We start from the raw sequence: 21,499 nt of genomic DNA, 5'->3' as shown, positions 1-21,499 counted from the left end.
TGCCACGTGCTACTCTGGGGGCGCCGCTTTGCGGCTTTCATTGATATCTCTCGGGATTTGGGCCCTGACGTTGTTAGGGTTTTCTGGCAGGTTGATTATTAAGGGAACAAATGCCCTTAACACATGGCATCTTCTCATGACGACACGTGTCACCCTCTGACTGGGCCACGTGTCGCGACGAGACTGGCCTGCGTCCTTAAGGGCTCTGAGTTACGTGGCATCTTCCCGTGGTGACACGTGTCACTATGGGATTTGTCCACGTGTACGGGGTATTTTTACCCACAACATGATCTGTTACTAACCTGACTCGAAATCAACACGACTTATTGACTCGACCCAAATTCAACCCAAATTGTTCTTGACCTGATTTCAAATCACCTTAAATGCAATTTAGACCACCTTATTATTGTTGATCAAAGCATTTTGTCTAGGGAGACCAATTCAAGTAGGTCCAGGCCAGCAAAAGAAAGGAGCATCAACCTCAAATTTAAGAGTTAAATATAGTATATATTTGTTGTATGGTCAAAGGAAATAATTATCTTCCTAAATTATAAACTATAGTTCCTTAGTATATTTCCATATATACTATAGTCAAAGAAAATACTTAGCTTGTTAAAAATGATAATTATCTATTTATAGTTAGTTAAACACGAATATAACCTGACTTGGAATTGACCTGACCTGATTGTAACCTGCAAATTATTGACTTGAACATAACCAGACTTGACTCCGAGAATGACCCGACTTGGAAATGACCCAACCTGATTATATAAACCGCAAATTATTAACTTGAACCAAACCTGACATGAACTCGAAAATGACCCGACTTGAAAATGACCCACCCTAATTATAACCCGCAAATTATTGGCTTGAACCGAACCCGACTCAAACCCGAGAATGACCCGACCCGATTCTAACCTGCAAATTATTGACTTGAACCGAACCCGAGAATTACCCTAACCCGTGAAAACCCGATTTAAACCCTACCTATTGTTCACCCGACTCGAATGTAACCCGACCTGTTATTAACCCGACCTAAACCCGACCCAAACCCGATAAGAAGTATGACCAGACTCAAGCATGACCCAATCCAAACCCGACCCGCATAGGTTATGTAATTAATCCGAATTGACCCTACCCGAGTTGACTCGACCCACTCTTACCGACCCAAACCCGACCCTTTTACCCGAATTGATAGCTTTATCCAAAACCTTAAAAATTTCTCAAAAAGTGTGGATATTATATTAGCCTTTAATTTTGGAATTTTTAACTTTTTTTCACCCGGAAATAAAAATTGGCGAAATGTTTACCATGGTCCCTAATACCCTCCCGGAGTCCAATTGGCTGGGTGGAACCATCCAATTTGCCTTTAAACGACCAATTTACCGGTTTACAAATTGCACCGATTTCATTAACTCGGGCTTACCACGAACATTTATAACAACATATAATGATCATATATGGTTCCAAACGGCATTATATGACTCTGAGATGTATCCCCTAAAATTTCAAGACTTTTCGACACCGGGCCCCGAATCCTCCAAAATTTCTCAAAAAGCGTGGATATTAGCCTTCAATTTTGAAATTTTTTGACTTTTTTTTCGCCCGAAAATAAAAATTGTCGAAATGTTTACCATGGTCCCTAATACCATCCGGGAGTCTCATTGGGTGGGTGGAACCATCCAATTTGCCTTTAAACGACCAATTTACCGGTTTACAACTTGCACCTTTAATTTTTCATTAACTCAATCCTACCACGAACATTTATGACAACAAATAATGATCATATATGGTTCCAAACGACATTATATGACCCAGAGATGTATCCCCTAAAATTTCAAAACTTTTCGACACCGGGCCCTGAAACCTCTATAATTTCTCAAAAAGCGTGGATATCAGTCTTCAATTTTGGAATTTTTTTACTTTTTTCGGCCCGAAATAAAAATTGCCGAAATTTTTACCATGTTCCCTAATATCCTCCGAGAGAAAATTGAGGTTGGTTGAACCAGGCCATCCAATTTGCCTTTAAACGACCAATTTAATTACCGGTTTACAACTTGCACGGATTTCTTTACTTCAAGCCTACTAAGAACATTTATGACAACATATAATGATCATATATGGTTCCAAAGTTCATTATATGACCCCGAGATGCATTTCCTAAAATCTCAAGTATTTTCAACACCGGCCCCGAAACCTCCAAAATTTCTCAAAAAGCGTGGATATTAGCTTTTAATTTTGAAATTTTTTGATTTTATCTGAAATGTTTACCATGGTCCCTAATACCCTCCGAGAATTTGATTGGGTGTGTGGAAGTGGAACCATCCAATTTGCCTTTAAACGACCAATTTACCGGTTTACAACTTGCACCGATTTCATTAATTCAAGCTTATTAATTACCACGAACATTTATGACAACAAATAATGATCATATATGGTTCCAAACGGGATTATATGACCCCGAGATGTATCCCATAGAATTTCAAGACTTTTCGACACCGGGCCCCGAAACCTCCAAAATTTCTCAAAAAACGTGGATATTAGCCTTCAATTTTGGAATTTTTTGACTTTTTTCGCCTGGAAATAAAATTGCCGAAATGTTTACCATGGTTCCTAATACCCTATGGGAGTCCAGTTGGGTGTGTGGAATCATTCAATTTGTTTTTAAACGGCCAATTTACCGACTTACAACTTGCACCGATTTACCAGTTTACAACGACCAATTTAATTAACTTGCACCGAACCCGACTTGGACCGAAATTGACCCAAACCCGTTTTAACCCGTCAAAACCCGGATTTAACCCGACTTGTAACTAACCTGACCTGAATTTAACCCGACTTGTAACTAACCTGACCTGAATTTAACCCAACCTGTTACAAACCCGACCCGAAATTAACACGACTTGTTATTGACCTGACACAAATTCAACCCGACTTGTTATTGACCTGACCCGAATTTTACCTTACCTATTACTTACCCAACCCAAAAATTCAACCCAAATTATTGTTACTAACTCGACTCGAAATTAAGACGACTTGTTATTGACTCGACCTAAATTTAACCTACCCAAATTGTTCTTGACCCGATTTCAAATCACCTTAAATGCAATTTAGACCACCTTATTATTGTTGAACAAAGCATTTTGTCTTGGGAGATCAAGTCGGTCCATTCCAGCAAAAGAAAGGAGCATCATCCTTAAATTTAAGATTTAAATATAATATATATTTGTTGTATGGTCAAAGGAGATAATTATCTTCCTAAATTATAGACTATAATTTCCTAGTATATTGGCATATATATTATAATCAAAAGAAATAATTAGCTTGATAAAAATGATAATTATCTATTTATAGTTAGTTGAACCGGAATATGACCTGACTTGGAAATGACCCGACCTGATTGTAACTTGCAAATTATTGACTTGAACATAACCCGACTTAAATCCGAGAATGACTTGACTAGGAAATGACCCAACCTGATTATAACACGCAAATTATTGACTTGAATCGAACCCGACTTGAACCCGAGAATGACCCGACTTGATTATAATATGCAAATTATTGACTTGAATCGAACTCGACTCAAACCTGATAATGACCCGACCTGATTCTAACCCGCAAATTACCAAACTCGACTCGAACCCGAGAATTACCCTAACCCGTTTTAACCCGTGAAAACCCGAATTAAACCCGACCTATTGTTCACCGACCCGAATTTACGTAACCCGATCTGTTTAACCCGACCTAAACCCGATAAGAAGTATGACCCGACGTGTCCTGACTCAAGCATGACCCAACCCAAACCCGACCCACATAAGTTATGGAATTAATCTGAATTGACCCAACCTGAGTTGACCTGACCCAAACCCAACCCGTTTACCCGAATAGACAGCTCTAATTATACTAAGAGGGTTTTATAATTTAAATGTTGAGTTTTTTTAAGCAAAGGTACAATGGATATAATTTGTGAGTTGGAATAATTCAATTGACTACCTACCCGGGCAGTTGCACAAAACTAGTTTTAAACAAGTTTATGTCTAATTTTGGATGTGTTTTATTACTAAAAAATATAAAATTTTATAGTGGTCGTTTGATATGTGAGTATGTGACTAGCATAATCTTTTAATGATTATTTAGTTCTTAATTAAATAACAAATTATTTTTAACGTTATAAATTTAATTACTTTAATTTTTTTTTTAATTTTTTTTTTATGTTAATCTTATAATTGCGAAATGTCAAATTCTTTTCTTTTTTTTTTTGAAAAAGTAACCTTGTTATGTAGTGTAAAGGTCAAAATTATGCGTATTTTTTCGGTAAAAAAAATTAAAAAAAATTATGCATATATTATTGTTAAATTTGGAAGTACTTTTCGCCTAATTGTCACAGCAAATGGAGTAGTTGTGAGGAAGTACTAATGCAGGTTTGATATGTATTTGCAAATACATATCAAATCTTAAAATATTAAAAGTATTGTAAGCACATGGGGGTGAGAGAAAGGAGCAGAGAGATTGACAAGTAGGACCAGTTTTTAAATATACCACTAAAAGCTTATACAATATCATTGACTATGTAGTGGTATTATTTCTATATATACATAGTTGGTACCACTAAATGAATATACAGTACCATTGAATGAATATATAGTACCACTAAATGTTCAATGATACTATTTGATCATCTAGTGATACTATTAATCACCCACTGGTACACTTAAATCCAGCACGTGGGGGTGAGAGAGAAGGAGGAGAGAGATGGGTAAATTCCATGCAAAATGTCTCAAATGCCCCTTGATATGTATATACAAGTACCTATCAAACCTCCCTTTGAAAGACCTCGAGTAGTTGTCACCCATGACCCATCGTAATGATTAATTTAACTAAATAAATTATGTTATACTCTTTGCTATACTTTTTCTATGTACTATAATATTCTTTTATGGAGTACTTTATTTAAATAAGGAAAGAAAATTTATGAAACACTATTAACTTCATAGTTTAACCCTATGCACGTTCCTTTTTTTTCGTTGAGAAAACCGGAAGCCCTATGCACATTGCTCGTTTTGCGCGATAATAAATTAAGGAAAATTTGTCAGAAAAAACCTTTTAAAGTAACTTTTTTATTTAGAAAAACCTTTTAAAAATTTCTAAGCAAAAGAAATCCCGATTGTAAGTATATATACTAATATACTACCTCCGTTTTTTATTATTTGTCACGTTTTGACTTTATTATTATTCACACACGTCCCTTTGACCATGTTTTGTGATTTATATATGATGAAAAATATAATCATGTGAGATTTTGTTAGATTCGTCACGATGTATATTTTCAAAATATCAACTTTTTATAATTTTTGCTTATTGGTAATTAATGATTGAATTTGTGCATTGGCAAACGTGACTAAAGAAACGTGTCAACTAAAAAAAAAGCTTTTTTAAAACAACCAAAGGATATTTTTGGACGTTGACTACACTATTTCCGCGCGTTGACTCCCCGATGTGACATGCACATGGTCATTTTTACTAACCTACCCCCTTTTCTTATTATTTCCCTCTAAATTCCTTCTTTATAATTTAACAACATAATTAATTTATAAATTAAAAAGCTACCACTAGCTGAGTGCATCTCAACGCATAGCTGTTATTCATTTACAATGCATATACGATGACATAAATGTAAATTGGGCAAGATTCAGAATTAAAAATGAAAAAAGCTAACTCTATAGTGGTACATAAAAATAATGTACCATTGAATTATAAGTTGTCTTAATAGTATTTTTTCGGAGCGTTTGGTTGGAGGGATGGAAATAAGAGGGATAAGGTCACTCATAAGGAGAGAAGATAAAGATAGGGGATTGATAGATGGGACAAGGATAAATAATTTTTATCCCATGTTTGGTAAGTATGGAAAACAAATTAGGGATAAGTAATAAAAAATACCTTTACTAACTTCTACCTTTTCTCCTTACCCTTTCAATTTCATTAAGGGTATTTTGGTCTTTTAAAATTCGATTCTTAACCCTTCACCTTATGAGGGATAAGGTCATTCATAAGGAGAGAAGATAAAGATAAGGAATTGATAGATGGGACAAGGATAAATAATTTTTATCCCATGTTCGATAAGTATGGAAAACAAATTAGGGATAACTAATAAAAAATACCTTTACTAACTTCTACCTTTTCTCCTTACCCTTTCAATTTCATTAAAGGTATTTTGGTCTTTTAAAATTCAATTCTTAACCCTTCACCTTATACCCCCCCCCCCAGTAATGGAGGAATAAGTGGGTGTTTTTATCCCTATCCATAACCCCAATTCTAATCTCCATCCCTCTAATCAAACACTACATTTCTTCTATTCCTAGTATTTTTAATCCTTGTCCCACCCCCATCCCCCTAAACAAACACCCTTTTTGTGTACTATATACATGTAGTGGTATTTTTTGACATCTTATATCGTTGAATATTTTCCTCTAAAATACCTACCACATGTCACCTATTATGCATGTAGTAGTACTTTTTGCCATTCAATTTGTTTGCTAAGTTCTACATATTAACCAAATTGCCATCCTATAAGTTTTCTAACATATAGTAGCTATGCGCTAAGGGTTAACCCCACTAGCTACCCCATCCCCCATCCCACCTGTTGTCCATAACTCCCCACCGCCGACGAGCTACCCTCTACCGTCGTTCGACCCACTTTCCACTGCACACTCCGTACGTTATCTTCACTCTTACCCCTCTTCTTTCTCCCCAAATTTCCAAAACCAAGTAATTTCAACACCAACCAAAAATGAAATTAAATCAAAATAAAGCCATTGTAACCTATTGAGCTTGTCTATCTTCAATGGCGGCCAAGACAGAGGAGAGTGAATTTGAACCCACAACTGCCCAGTCGCTCGAACCACTTCTCGCCTTTTGTCGTTAGTGTTGCCAAGACTTTCACTACTTAAGCTACTTATGTAGGCTATCCCTTGTTTCATGTTTGGAAATTTGGGAATTTTGGCAAGATATAGTACCCAACTTGAAAATTTTGGTACAATATTTTGGAATTTTGTTCTATAATATAGATTTTAATCATATTCAATATCACGGTGGACGAAGCTCGCCCGGGGTGGGGAGATCTGGGTGGAGGGTAGGGTGGGGAGATCTGGGTGGAGGGTAGGATGGGGAGGGGGAGGGGGTTGTCGTGGTGGTGGTTGTGGTTTATTTTTAATTATAAATTAATTTAATTATTATTTAATTAAGTGATTTCGAGGGTATTTAGTAAAAATGGGGTGGGAATAAGAAAAAAATAACATGTGCAAGGCACCTGGAGTAGTCAATGCTGGAAATAGTGTAGTCAACGTTGGAAAGTAGTCTTTGGTTGTGTTCAACAAAAAAAAATTACAATCAAATTTCATTTTGACAAGAATTTTTAAAGGTTTTTTAAAATATAAATGTTGCTTTAAAAGTTTTTTTCTAACAAATTTTCAATTTATTAATGATAATAATAATGTATTAGGTATGTGTTACTCCGTATCCCTTGTTATAGAGATATTATATCGCTGAAATATCGCTATAATTTTGTCTGACAAAAAAAAAAGGAAATAAAAGAATTGACGCTACATCATCTGCTAGTTATTGTGTGGATTCAATCTCGAATCAATGTCTAACAAATCAGTCACCAGGCCATATGATGTTGATCAACGAGGGATTGCAGTCTTATTAACGTTATCAGTGGCGAATCTTGGTCGAAAATATTAGAGGGCTAGGATTTGATTCTTTTGCCTCTAGCTCAAAACTAATTTTTATATCCCATGTTTTGTAATTAAGTAAATATGGGATATTATTTAAACTCATTATATTAACTAATTAATTACAATATACTCGTAAGTCGTAATATTTTAAAGTACTGCTTAATTAATTTATAAAATGGATCTTGGTAACAGCGCCCCGGGGCATTGAGAAGGAATAATTGTATTGGTTAAAATAGTATTAATTTAAGAATGCATGACAAAATCACGCATCGTTCGATGTAATTAATGTTAGTTTTACTTTAATTTTTTCTCTTTAAATTCTAGCTCTTATCTAACGTCCTACTCCTAAGGGTGCTCATTAGCTTTTTGTCTTATAATACTAATTTAGATTGGTGTACGTATAATTGAGTAAGAGTTCTCTTTTTTTGTAGAAGCTGCGTACAGTAAAAATGACATAATGCTACTACGACCTTTGTTCTATGATGAATAATACAGTCAAGTTTGATACATTTGCTAATACAGTATTTTGAAAGTAAATACAATATAAATAATTAAATATTAATAAAAGTATAAACATGCTTTACATGAGAAACGTATTAATCAAACTAGAAATTTAAGGGCTCTTGTTGTGCTCTTTGATTTTGGGTACTCATTGCTCAGTTGTTAGTTGTTCTTGGGTATTTTTGCCTCTTGTTGAGGATTTTTCTCATATTAAATGTTGGTCTCATTTTAAGATATTTAACTCATTCTCGGATACTATAATTATTCTTCTCACTTTCTACTTCATAGCTTGTGATATATATGCACTCACAATCCTAGTATTTTAACCTAGCTCGATACTTAGCTAGACAAATTAGGAATAAACTGATAAAATTTAAAATGAAGAAATGTATTTAGGAATCACGGCAAATTATAGTAGGCTATTAGCTAGGCTGCTGGTTTTCATGAATAAACTGATAAAATTAAAAATGAAAAGATTCAATTACTTAAATTAATCGTCATTTAATTTACTCCGTAACATATAAACTTGCCAAAAATGGAAATGTTTCATATAAGGTGTTGTTTGGTTCACTTGGGAATTAGAACTTCCCATGAATTGTAAATTTATGGGAATTAAATTCCTACACTCAAATTCATGGGAATTTTATAAAATTGTTTGGTTAACAATGAGGGAAGTAACTTCCATGGGAATTTCCACTTACCTAGGGGGGTTAGGTAAGTAAGTTCCTACATTTTGTTGGAACTCAAAATTTCTAGGAAGTTCCACTTCCCCCATTTCACCAAATTATTGTCAACCAAACAACATACTAAAATTGCAATTCCTAGGAAGTCTCACTTCCCATGTTTTTTTATGTCAAACAAACAACCCCTAACTTATTGTTTGCAGTCGCATGTTATCCTGCATAAGTTTCCTATTATTCCTCACTAAAGCTTATATGATAAAAGGTAAGAAAAACCAAAAATCATTCCCTAAGTTTAATCTAGATTGAAAATGCAAAGAACACGTACAAAGTGAACTATGAGGAATATTCATTTTGGTTAAAATCAAAGCGTTGACTGCTGGCTGAATGAAGGGCGTTGTGTAGAGTTCTAACAAAATCTTTTACATTCTTGTTGAAGCCCCTTTCCATCTGCAAAATTAAATGTAAGAGAATATTTGTTAGTTGTCATTTCAAAGTATTACAAAACACTTTCTCAAGTTCAAGAGAAGCAAATACAATAACTAGTACTGTAATTAATCATGTTTCATTTCATAATATTCCTCATACGTACAATCCGTTTTATTCTGTTCTAGAATGTTTTAAAACATTTCCATTTTAGCCTGTTTAAAATAATTATTGTTCTTACCAACAACACTTTTACTTTATTATGTTATGGTATCACCCTGTCACATCTTACAATTATAATTAATGATTTCTTGTCTTTACAATAGCCACACAATCTCTCATAATTGTTATGCAAATAAATGTAAATGTTAAGAACATTATGAAACAAAAGTAGTGAATTTCAAAGTAAAATTAAAATGAAAGGATATAAGTTAAGACGTGGAAGGGAGGAATTCTGACCTTTGCCACAACGGTGATGTCTTGGGCTAGGTTCTCAAATGGTATGACACTAAAATTAGTAATGCTCAAATGATGCTTGTCTATCTCTGCGAATAATTTTACCAAAATATCCTTTTGTTGTCCACAGTAAACTCTTAAGAGAAGGGACTTCCCCAGTATCTTAACTTCAACTTCCGGAAGTGAATCACTGCTGCTATCACCATCATCGTTACTGCCGCTTCTGCAGTAGTCATCCACAGTAGTCGACGAAGAAACATTATCATCACTGCTTCCTTCGTCGACCATCAATTTTGATTTTTTGACAAGTACGACGGACTCCATTGTACGCTTTGCAATCACACTTTCAAGTACCTTTACTTTCTCTTGAAGCTCTTTCATATGTTTGATTGCCTCTCCTAACACCGACGTTTTGTCTATCTGTATAGTAATTATTTCAACAAATAGTTTAGATCTCTAGGATCATATTTGTGTTTGATGAAATCTTAAAAATTAATCACAATATATAATAAGATGGGAAATTTGTGCACCTTCTTGAGGCCGGGAACAATCGCAGAGAGTGAAATGAACAGCTGGCTAAGTAATTCACGACGTTTCCTTTCAGCGATGATGTGATCTTGCACTTGACTTGGCTGTCGTTTCCTCTTTGCACCACCACTACTCACTGCTTGCTTCTTCTTCGTCTCTTGCTTAGTTTTGGATGGCTGGCTCATCTCTTGTAAAATAATGTCATTATTTTTGTTATTGTTATTGTCATCGGTGTGGTTTTGACTAGTTTCGGAAATAGGAGGAGTTGATATAAATTGTTCGATGACATTGTTACACTCGAAATCTCCTTGAGGAGAGGTAGAGTCGCTGGTGTCGTATAGAGAATAAGGGAAATCGTCGGCAAGCGTAGCTGCGAGCTGCTCGTCGAAAGCTGCTGCTTCCATTGTTCCACTTTGCTCACAATGGCTGTTGATTAAACTAGGAATTGTATCCATTTCCATTTCCTACATGTACATCCATCAAATAATGCAATCAATTACAATTTGCATAACACATTTCTTAACTACTGTATTACTGTACGGAGTATTATATATTACTCCAAGTAGGCAAGTGTGGAGTAATTTAGAAATGTTATTACTGTACATGGTGATGATGCCAAAAAGGGCACGTATGTATATCGTTACTATGACATTTAATACTAGCTCTAACTTCTATAAGTTCCTCTTGAAATGCTCAAATAGTTGAAATAATTAAGATTTAATAATGCATCTTATAAAAAAATACTCGTATCACTTCATGATGGTGCATTGGAAATAATGATGATTAAATGCACTGATTTCACCATCTTTTCAATAAATATTAGAAGCATTATTTGGATCTCATTAATAAACAACCCTAAAATCCTAAAATAATACTCTGAAACGTATGTAAAATCATTCGTCAATCGGTGTAGTTAATGTTCAATTAAATTCAGCTATAATACGAAATAATATTTTAAAATAAGAAAATATTACAAACAATTGATAAGGAGTTAAAAGTTGAAAACTATATACAGAATATGAAATACAAAGTATATCATTCATTAAAAAAAAAAAAAATACATAGATTTTGTTTGACAAAATCAAATACATAGTTACAACCTTGTATGTACCACTTAAATATCTATCGAAGATATGAAAATGACTTCACAAGACAAAAATTCAAATTATACTAGACGAAAGTGAAAGAGCAAGACGCAAAGTAACTAGTAGAAGTATATAATAAATAAACGACATAATGAGTAGTGATTAGAGTCTTACCAACTCGGCTAACCACGCATCCATAGTCATGGTCGACGACATTGTTACTTGTTGTTACCAATTCAACCTTGACAAATTAAAGAGAGCGAAGACTTTAAGAGATTGTAAAGTAGTGCTGTTGAGTTTTCAATCTTCAGAGTTTCGTTATTTATATAGAGGGAACTTTCCAAATTCATGTGTTTCTTTCTTCCATTATTTTAATAGCAAATAAAGCGATACGGGATCACACTTACTACGAGTAGAAAATATCAACCCTTTTTTTTTATTATTATTGATTGAACAATAATGGGGGAGATTTGACAATATCGAAAGGGGGGCTTCTCAAGAAATCTCCGATCAATATTCGTTTCACGTGTTGACTATGAATGAAGCAATTACTACCTACTCCAGTACTCCTCGAACCCTTATTTTTTGTCCTTTTATTAATAGATAAAAGCTAATGAGCGTTCTATAACGTTACATAAGAGAAATAAAAGTAAAAATAATTAAACAAAAGTAACAATAAAATCAATAATTACACGTTTTAAAAATAATAATAATAATAATAATAATAATAATAAAAACTTATTTTTGAAAAAAAAAATAATAATAATAACAATAATTACACCACTCATAGGCCACATCAGCACGAGCCTAACAATCTCGCGGCTGCCATTCATTTTCTGTTATAACAAACTTCCTACTTTGTTGAGCTTTATGTTATAAATAGGATCCTAAAGCCTTATGTAGTTCATTTATTCATTTCCTCATTCTTTTTCATTTTCCTCAAGATTTCTGTAACAGATTCAGTCTCTAACATTGAAGCTTTATTCAGCTTCTTCAATGGAGTAGTTCTAGTTTGCCCAAGCTCGAACTCTGCGCACAGAGCGATGAAGGCTATAAATCGTTGATGTGCTTTCAATTTCCGCATTTAGATTTCTGCTGCAATACTTTCATACTACTTTTTAAGCAATAATATATTCATTAGTTATCTAAAGCTCCGTGACGCTCATTAACAAGATCCTTTTTAATATTGTGTTAAACTTTGACATTTTTTTATCGTAAATTTCCATTAATATATTAGAGATAGCTTATTATAGTCATGTGGAATTTTATTAACAAGTTTTTATAATATTTACGTGTAGACAACACATTATTTTAAAAAAAATCGAATTTATAATAAAATATTATACATCTGTTTCAAAGTTACCTTAAATGATCAAAAGTTATCCTATAATGAATGAAAGTTACCCAACATATTGTATATATAAGTTATCCTAATATAAATAAAAGTTATTTAAGTTTTATGTATAAAAATTACCCTTAATTCAACAAAAATTACATCAATGTACAATAATATTACTTTACATCGAATGTATACAAAAGTTTTTATTACGTGCAGTGTATAGAAATTGAAATTTATACAGTTTAAGACTTGTTATGAAAATCATAAAAAGTCAAATGGGAAAATAGGGATAGAAGAAGTATACTTCACTAAAATACTCCTTTTGTCTCCTTTTATCTTAGCTAGTTGTATATATACCCTTAGTATACTCGTCTAACACAAAAGTATAGGTATTTTTTTTATAATGTCGAACTTCATCAAGTTCTTCATAGTTATAATTTTTTCTTATTACTAAACATGTATAATTAAATATTATCATATTAATTTTGTCATCAATTCAGTTAAATAATATTCATTATTTTTGCTCATATATAATACTCCGTAATAAAAAAAAAAATTAAAAAAATGTATAATACAGTATATGTATTTATGTCTTCATTTATGTTATACGGAGTATTATATTTTGTCATAAATATATACTTTATACTATATTATATGTTTCAAAAATTAAGAGCTTTTTTATATTAATGAAATAAAAAAGGATGTTGCTAACGAACGTCCCCGGGCGTTGGATAAGCATTTAAAATACTATTTAAAATGATATAATTGACGCGTCGATCGGTATAATTGACGTTAACTTTAATTTAATCTTTCTACTTTTAGCTAGCTTATACATCGCCCCCAAGGCCTTTGTTAGCTTTTGCCAATAAAAAAAATTACGGTATGTTCTTTCAATCTCCATTATTTGTAATAAATGATAAATGCATTCTATATTACGTTATTGAATTTTTCTTGAACTTATACAATATTAAGTTATCCAAACTTTTTTTTTTCTTTTTTTTTTTCTAAATACAGTAGTAATATTTTATAAGCTAATTAGCTCATTACCAATCCCTTCATCTTAACCTAAGTTGGGCTAAATATACAATATACATTATGCATGATACATATTTGCAGTTGGTAATAAATGTTGTCATGATTAATTAGGTGTTAGATGAAGAATTAGTTAATCATTTTGGTTTTGAATGATTTCAATACCGACCAGCATTACTCATGTGAATAAGATAGAATATACTAATAATTATTTTCATAATAAATTATAACCTAAGGCTCATCGATCAATACCTGTACTGGACTGATTTTCTAGACAGTGAGATTGATTCCACACAGAAAACTAGCGGCATCTTCGCGATTCGTAAATATTGTATTGTACTAATAACCTAAATTATATAATGCACACCTGTCTCTTTAATATTAATATATTTACCTATATAATGCATACCTGTCTCATTTACTTCCACCCTTGCCGAATCTAGACTCTTGGCATTCACACAATCTACTACTTTCTTTGTTTCAAATTTAATTTACACATTTTTTATATCACATTTGTATGTGTATAATTTAACCATAAATATAATATATCTAATTATTTTTTATATCACATTTTTTATATCACAATTGAAAAGTCATCATTAACTTTTATTTATCCGAGTTGATCATGTCACGTGCCAATTTAGAAAAAAAAAGGGAAATGGTGAATTAAAAGTCACGTGATTGGTACGTGATGTGGTCAATGCCAGAAAATCTAAGTCAACGGTGACTTTCCGACCAATGGTAGTCTCTTACAACATTTACCCTTTTATAAGGTAGTTTCTTACAACATTTTTTTGATTAGGTAGTTTCTCGCAAAAAAAAAAAGTGTTTTATAAGGTAGTTTTTCACAAAATGTCCAAATAATTTATATAAATAGTATAAAAGTTAAAAAACGAAAGCATTTATTTCAATAAAATGGGGGTATTATTTAGTATGAATCGATGAGGGAGTTGGTGGAAAATGAATCTCTTTTTTGACTTCTTAAGAATGAGAAATTTGTTTGGAAACATCTATCTATAATGCCTATAAATATATTGTACTAGTCTTTTATGAGATTTTAAAAATATATGTAACTAACAATAATTGTATGCACCCTAACTAATAAGTACCCTTTTTACACTTCTATCATAAATGACTAGTTGAATAATTAAAAAGCTATTTCTAAAGGATCCATAAAATTCATTGCTATGATTTTAAAGTTTCACCTAATTCTTAATCATCCATCATGATGATTAAGGTTTAAGAAAATAAAATAAAGAATTAAAAAATTTAAGATTACTTAATTTCTTTTATCAAATATTTTGTATTTCATTGTAGATGCTAGATTGTTAATAATTTTGACAAACGATATTTCTTCTATTATTAATAAGGCCCGTTCTTTTGGACTAAAATTTGTTGAATTGAAATTTACAAAACTGAACTGAAATTTGTTGAATTGAAATTCACAAAACTAAACTAAAATTTGCTGAATTGAACTAAACTGAAATTTGCTTAACTAAACCAAAATTCACTTAACTAAATTGAAATTAAATATTATGTTTCATCATAAGCGGGTTAAGTACAACGCTCGTTGTCAGGCGAATGGATATGGTTTCGTCCCCTTCCTTTTTCTTCTCTTGGAGAATTAGAGAATGAGGATGTTGCGCTGTCGAAGCGGGTTAAGAGGTTCGATCTCGACGACGCAAGACATTGGAGCTCGTGTAGCAGCTCATATCTTCACTAGAGTAGGCTTTGCTGCGCTATAGCTAGAGTAGTGGGAGCCTAAATTGTATATCGGTTTTCCACTAATTTATTGTAGGTTGTATGACTTTTTTTTTTTTAGATATAATAATAATAATAGTAATAATAATAATAATAATAATAATAATAATAATAATAATAATAATAATAATAATAATAATAATAATAATAATAATAATTATTATTATTATTATTATTATTATTATTATTATTATTATTATAGTAGTAGTAATAATTAATGTAATTATTATTTTTATTATTTATTATTAATAATTTTATATTTTTAATAATAATGATAATTAAATATTTATCGTAATAATGATAATAATAAAACAAAAAAATCACGTAAATTTTTCTTTTTTTTTTTTGTCTGTTGAAGAAAGACAACTAGCAAGTTTTATTTTTAATTATTCAATTAGTCATTTATGATAGGAGTGTAAAAAGGGTACCTATTCAATTAGTGGAAAGAGTATATAATAATGAAGAAATTGGCAGATATATATTTTACAAAGGTCACTGCATTTGCAGAATCCACTTTCTCCTTATCTCCGCGTCAGGTTGCTTTATGGAAGTCCCAGCATGGGGATCACACTTCGTCCTGGTTGCGAGCAGTCCCAATATTAGGTTTAGGTCAGACTATGAATATATAGTAAGGCTTACCGTTGTGTTCTTTGAATGCTGGTTCCTACAGGCGCCTGTACGGTGCAACGTACAGTCGTTTTGTTGGAAAGAACATGATATATAAAAGTAATGAACATATAGCTATAGTGAAAAGAACATACTATTAAAATGGAATAAACATATATTTAGAGTGAAAATAACATACAATCAAAATGTAATGAACATATACCTAGAGTGAAAAGAACATATTTGCACCAAAAAAAAATGAAAAGACGAACATATGTTTATGTTTTTTGATTGTCAGTGTAATGTACTTTTATTTGCGACATAATGTTCATTGCTTATTGTGTAATGTTTATTGAATTTTGTCTTCAAATTATGGTGGTTATATATAGATAATGTTTATCACATAATATTATCATGGTCTTTATTAATATTACAAATGTTGTTTAGATATGGAAAAAAATATAAAATTGGATGTTCATTACAAAACAACTATATGTTCTTTACAAAATCACTGTATGTTCTTCACAAAATAGTTACATGTTCTTTTTGCGTTTTTTGGCTGTACCAAGCAAGGTATAGCCACCTGCACCTTAAAATTATTGGTTACCAGCTGGGTGTTCCTTTGTTCTCCATTTTGACACCGTGTACTGCTTTCTCAAGGGTTTTTTATAGAGATATTTATAAGGACCATGCAGTGTCTTGTGCTGGGAAAATGGGTATTAAACATCGGCACAACGTTGTTCGTGATACCCTTGTTGATATTTGTTTTCTGTTTAAGTTTTCTGCGAGAAAGGAGGTTAACGTTGGGTTGTCTGGAGGGAACGACGGGGCTCTTAGACCAGCAGATGTGTTGCTTTATTCTTAGGACAGAGGCCTTGATGTATGTGTTGATTTGACGGGGTCTTCTCCTTTAACACAATCTGGGTTGTCTAACATCGTTCCAGGTCGGGTTCTATCAGTTGCGGCTCATCGGAAGTGGGACAAGTATGGGGCGTGTTGCAGGGCTATTGGCTATGGTTTTCTACCTTTCTCCTTTTCTTCATTGGGAGAATTAGAGAAAGATGTTATTGTTGCTGAAGCGGGTTCAGACGTTCGCTAAGACTCAAAATGTAGGTTTTTATTAATTTAATAACAACACAACAACAACAACTAAAATGGATTGAAACGAACTAAACTGAACTGAAATTTGTTGAATTGGATTGAAATTTGCTGAACTAAACTGAATTGAAAATTGCTGAAAAGGACTGATAAGGTCTATAGAGAAGTCTAAAAGAATAGGAACTAAGTTTTACACAATTTCTATTATATATGTGAAGGGTAAGGTAATAATGGTGTCCCCTTAAAAGTCCAAAATAGAGGTGATCAAAGTTAGCTCGACCCGATTTTGGGCGGGTTTTGGGCAAAAAATTTCGATCCATTTTTTTTGGGGGGGGGGGGGGGGGTGACAGACTAAAGTCATATCACCTAATCAAAAGTAATTCCTAAAACCACTAACTAAAATCGATAGGGAAGTAGCTAGGGTCGAATCCACAAGGAAACTGGTATTTCTATTCCTAATTAATTAAAGCAATCTAAATTATTAAGTAACAAATTATTATTATCTAAGGGAAACTAAACTACGTAGATTAAGGGTAAAGAGAAATCAATGAATAAAGGACCTAGGGCATAAGTTCACCAATAAATAACATTCAAGGGTAAAACACAATAATCAATCATCAATGCATCAATTAATCAGATCATAAAGGGCGACTTTCGCTACGTAGTATTACATACAATCACAGAATTAATCTACCAGTATTAAATCTCATCTCTCGAATTGAATCTCGACTTAACCATTTATAAATTAACATGCCTATTGAAAATAAGCCTAAATATCAATTCTTATCTCTCGAATCTCAAATCAATATTGCTAAACTCATACATAAAAGATCTGCGCAAATCTAGTTGCATAACGTTTAATCAATCAATAGGAAATTAATCAAGCATTGATAATCAACAATAATAAATTACCTTTTCATATTATTTAAGGATCGCCATAAACCTAGAAAGAACACTACTCACGTATAAAAAAATCTAAACTAAACAAAGCAATTAAAGGAGACATGATGAATAAAAGAAATAAAAAAAACTGAAATTAATAAATTAAAGAGGAATCGTTAGCAAAATTAACGTAAATAATGAGTTGAATTAAGAACAAAGTATAAAGTTGTAGAGAGAGAAAATAAAACTAAGTAGAGAGATAAAGTCTAAGAGAAGAGGTAAAAAGAGATAAAAGCGATAAAAGAGCTGCTAAACTTGCTTAACGAAATCGTATTTATATTAAGCAAGTTAATCCTAAACTAACGCGCCCGGTTGGGCGCCACACCGCCTGGTCGGACCCGCTTTTTTGCTTCATGGGTCATCTCTCGCGCCCGGCCGGGCGCGAGCTTGGGCGAAGCAATGCTTCGTTCTTCTTCCGCCCCGCCCGACCAAGCGCGCCTTCGGGTGGGACCATACTTGGCTAGGCAAGGCCACTTGGGCTATCTTGGACTTCGATTGGGCTCGTAACTTGGCCCAATCTGGATTTCCTCTTCGGGTCTTGAATACTCGATCCAAATGCCTCGGTATCTCATATGTCGAGCCCTTAATCACCAGTTTGATGACTCTAACCGGCCCTGGGCTACGAAAACTTGTCGTGCTCCTCCAATGCTCATAGTCGCTCCATAAATTCCCGAGAAAATGCTCCAAAAGTGCAAATCCCTACAAAACTCAACCAAAACTACGAAAACACTATAAAACACAAATTAGCAATAAAAGTGGCTCTAAAGAGCCAAAAAACACTACCAATTATGACCAAGGGACGGGGGTAAAATACTATATAAAATGGACATATCAGGGGGCGGGTTTGGGAAGGCATTTTATGCATATTTAGTTGATTTTTTTAGGCCCGACCTGAAAATTCTAAATGGCATGACCACTTTGGACACAAAAATTTTGGCCCGACCCGAGAAGTGGGTTTGTTTTTTTTTTTTTTTTTACTTCGGCCCTGCCCGTTCAATGATCACCTCTAGTCCAAAACCCCACTCTTTCTTTATATATGATAATATAGTCCCCATATATATGTTGATGTAGATTCCTTCAGACTCACTCACAAGATATAATAACATTGGAGTTTCGAATTTTAACGAAAACCAAAGAATTTATACAAGTATATAAATTCAAAGGGATAGTAATGTAATTCTTGCGAGAATAGATCTCTTCCTAATCATAACTAGATTTGATCACAAGTCGCGACAAGTGATAATTTTTATTAATAATCAAACAAGCAATGCTCTAAAGGTTGATTCCCAAGATCAAACATACACCAAAAGTCTTTATTAATATGCACCCATATTCATTGGTTGAAAAAACGTACAAAGATAAGATACGAAACTAATAATCATAATCATAAAATTTAATTAAAAACTAGGAATCTTAATTCTAATTTATCTCCAAGTCATAATATTTGTGACCAACAATTATTTCCAATAACCAAAACACTTTTAAAGCCTAAAAATAGGGAAATAAACTCTTTTAAGTGAAAAGTAAAAACCTAGAGGATAATATCGTAATAAAAAGTAAACAATTTCTTATACAAGTATGTGGTGAATCCACTTCATATATAAGTAATAATGTGGGTTATGGTTATGATCAAATGAGGTTACGCTACCACAGTAGAAAAATGAGGTTACCCTTTTAAACAAGTGAAGTTATTATTTTAATAATAATCAAAATAAAAGAAGAGGAATTACTCGAATGAACAAATTAAATGGAGTCGGGCTACTTTTTTTTTATTATTAATAATGATACTCGTATAATAATTGGGGCTACTAGATAAATTAAGGTTACCCACCTGTATAGTTAAAGTTAGTCACATTAACTAATGGTGATTATTATTGTTATAAATATATGGTTTTTTTTTTTTTTTTTTTTTTTTTTTTTTTTGTTATAAACATTAAAACATATATGGGCACACAACAATTAAATATTCCAATAATCTTCAAGAATAAGTGATAACCCGGCCATATTGATTGCTCCTGCATCATATTCCCCTTATTCGAAAAAATTCGCAAGCCTTGTAAGCTCTGATGCACGGAAACGTTAACATTCACTAACGTATCGTTTCCGAAACGTACTAGGTTTCGAAACGCGTTTCGAAACGCCTGTGAGAGTTTCCTTCCTTCACGATACGTCTCTTACAATTTGGAACTGTGGAAACCTTTGGAAAACTTAATTTAAGGAATAAATATAAGCGTTTCCCCTTGCTTTGCCGCTGTAGCCACCTTGCCAAAACAATGTCAACGCAAGTACCATCAACCAATTTCTCTGATTTGAGGTTAATTTTGGTTTTAATTTGAAGAAATAAAAGAATTCCTCCATCTTATCGTCATTGGCCTTTGCTTGACTGCATAGTAGAAGATTAATTTTGGTTTTTGTTTGCAATTAAAGTGTCTGCATAAATTATTGCTTGAGAGGAAGATGAAGATATTGAAGGTGGGGTCGTGGGGAAGTGGGGACATGCGAGAATTAAGGAAATTTTGGAAGCATTTTTGTTTTTTATTTTTATTTTTTTTATTTTTTATTTTATTTTTATTATTTCTCACAATTGGTATTTTGTTCTAACTAGTCGTTGGAGCACGCGCGATGCGCGTGCTCCCCCGATGGCAAGATAAGTAATATTCGTGGTTGTGTTCGGGTTTTGCATTAGTAAGGACACATGAATTTACAAGTCATAACAAGAAGTAGTGATAAAGTTTTTACGGAGAAATATATATAGAAAAACAATTTTAAAAGAACAATTTTCTAGAATTTGTTAGAATTTAAAGATGTTTTTAAAAATTATACAATTCTTTTAGATATTATTTCTGAACGCAATATGGTTTCTTATTGAGTAGCTTAATTATTAACAAATATCTCGTCTTAATGATTATGATAATAAGGAGCAGTAATAAATAAGGAAATACAATTTTAAAGGTTAAAGTTCTGTAAAATGGATTAAATGCAAAGAATATGAAAGAATTGTATATTTCTTTGTTATCAGTCTACATAGTTGGTGTGATCTAAACTTCTTCAAAGCTTGTTTTGTATTTTTACATTTTTTCTTCGAGTTGAATGTTGAATTTTAGTCCTATTTTTATCCTCGAAATTTGTTTTCCCTAAGTGAATATACGATCTAATTTAGGCAAAAGTTATTGTATTCTTCCCTTGGCCTTTGTCTCCTTGTTTTTTTATTTTTTATTTTGTTATAAAATATCTCCTTGCCCTTCTTTTTCTCAACTCCCCCCTCTCTTTCTTTCTCTCTCTTCCCCCCTCTCTCTCTCTCTCCCTCTCATA

At 32.7% G+C, this 21,499-nt stretch overlaps 1 protein-coding gene across 1 annotated transcript; it reads right to left on the bottom strand.

Moving 5' to 3' along the window:
* Positions 1-9,146: 9,146 nt before the first annotated feature.
* LOC145590515 (transcription factor bHLH18-like) lies at positions 9,147-11,728 on the bottom strand. The gene is made up of 4 exons (XM_081647235.1): positions 11,584-11,728; positions 10,327-10,788; positions 9,800-10,216; positions 9,147-9,364 (listed from the first exon to the last, which is right to left on the bottom strand). Exons 1-4 carry the CDS (start codon positions 11,623-11,625, stop codon positions 9,251-9,253), a joined length of 1,035 nt encoding a protein of 344 aa, XP_081503361.1. The 5' UTR covers positions 11,626-11,728; the 3' UTR covers positions 9,147-9,250.
* Between the last annotated feature and the right edge of the window lie 9,771 nt (positions 11,729-21,499).

The sequence above is a fragment of the Chenopodium album genome, chromosome 1 (genome assembly GCF_948465745.1).
Source record: "Chenopodium album chromosome 1, dcCheAlbu1.1, whole genome shotgun sequence".
In the NCBI taxonomy this organism is placed as follows: domain Eukaryota; kingdom Viridiplantae; phylum Streptophyta; class Magnoliopsida; order Caryophyllales; family Amaranthaceae; genus Chenopodium; species Chenopodium album.
Note: the sequence above shows the minus strand (reverse complement) of the source record. Positions and strands in the feature narration are given on the sequence as shown.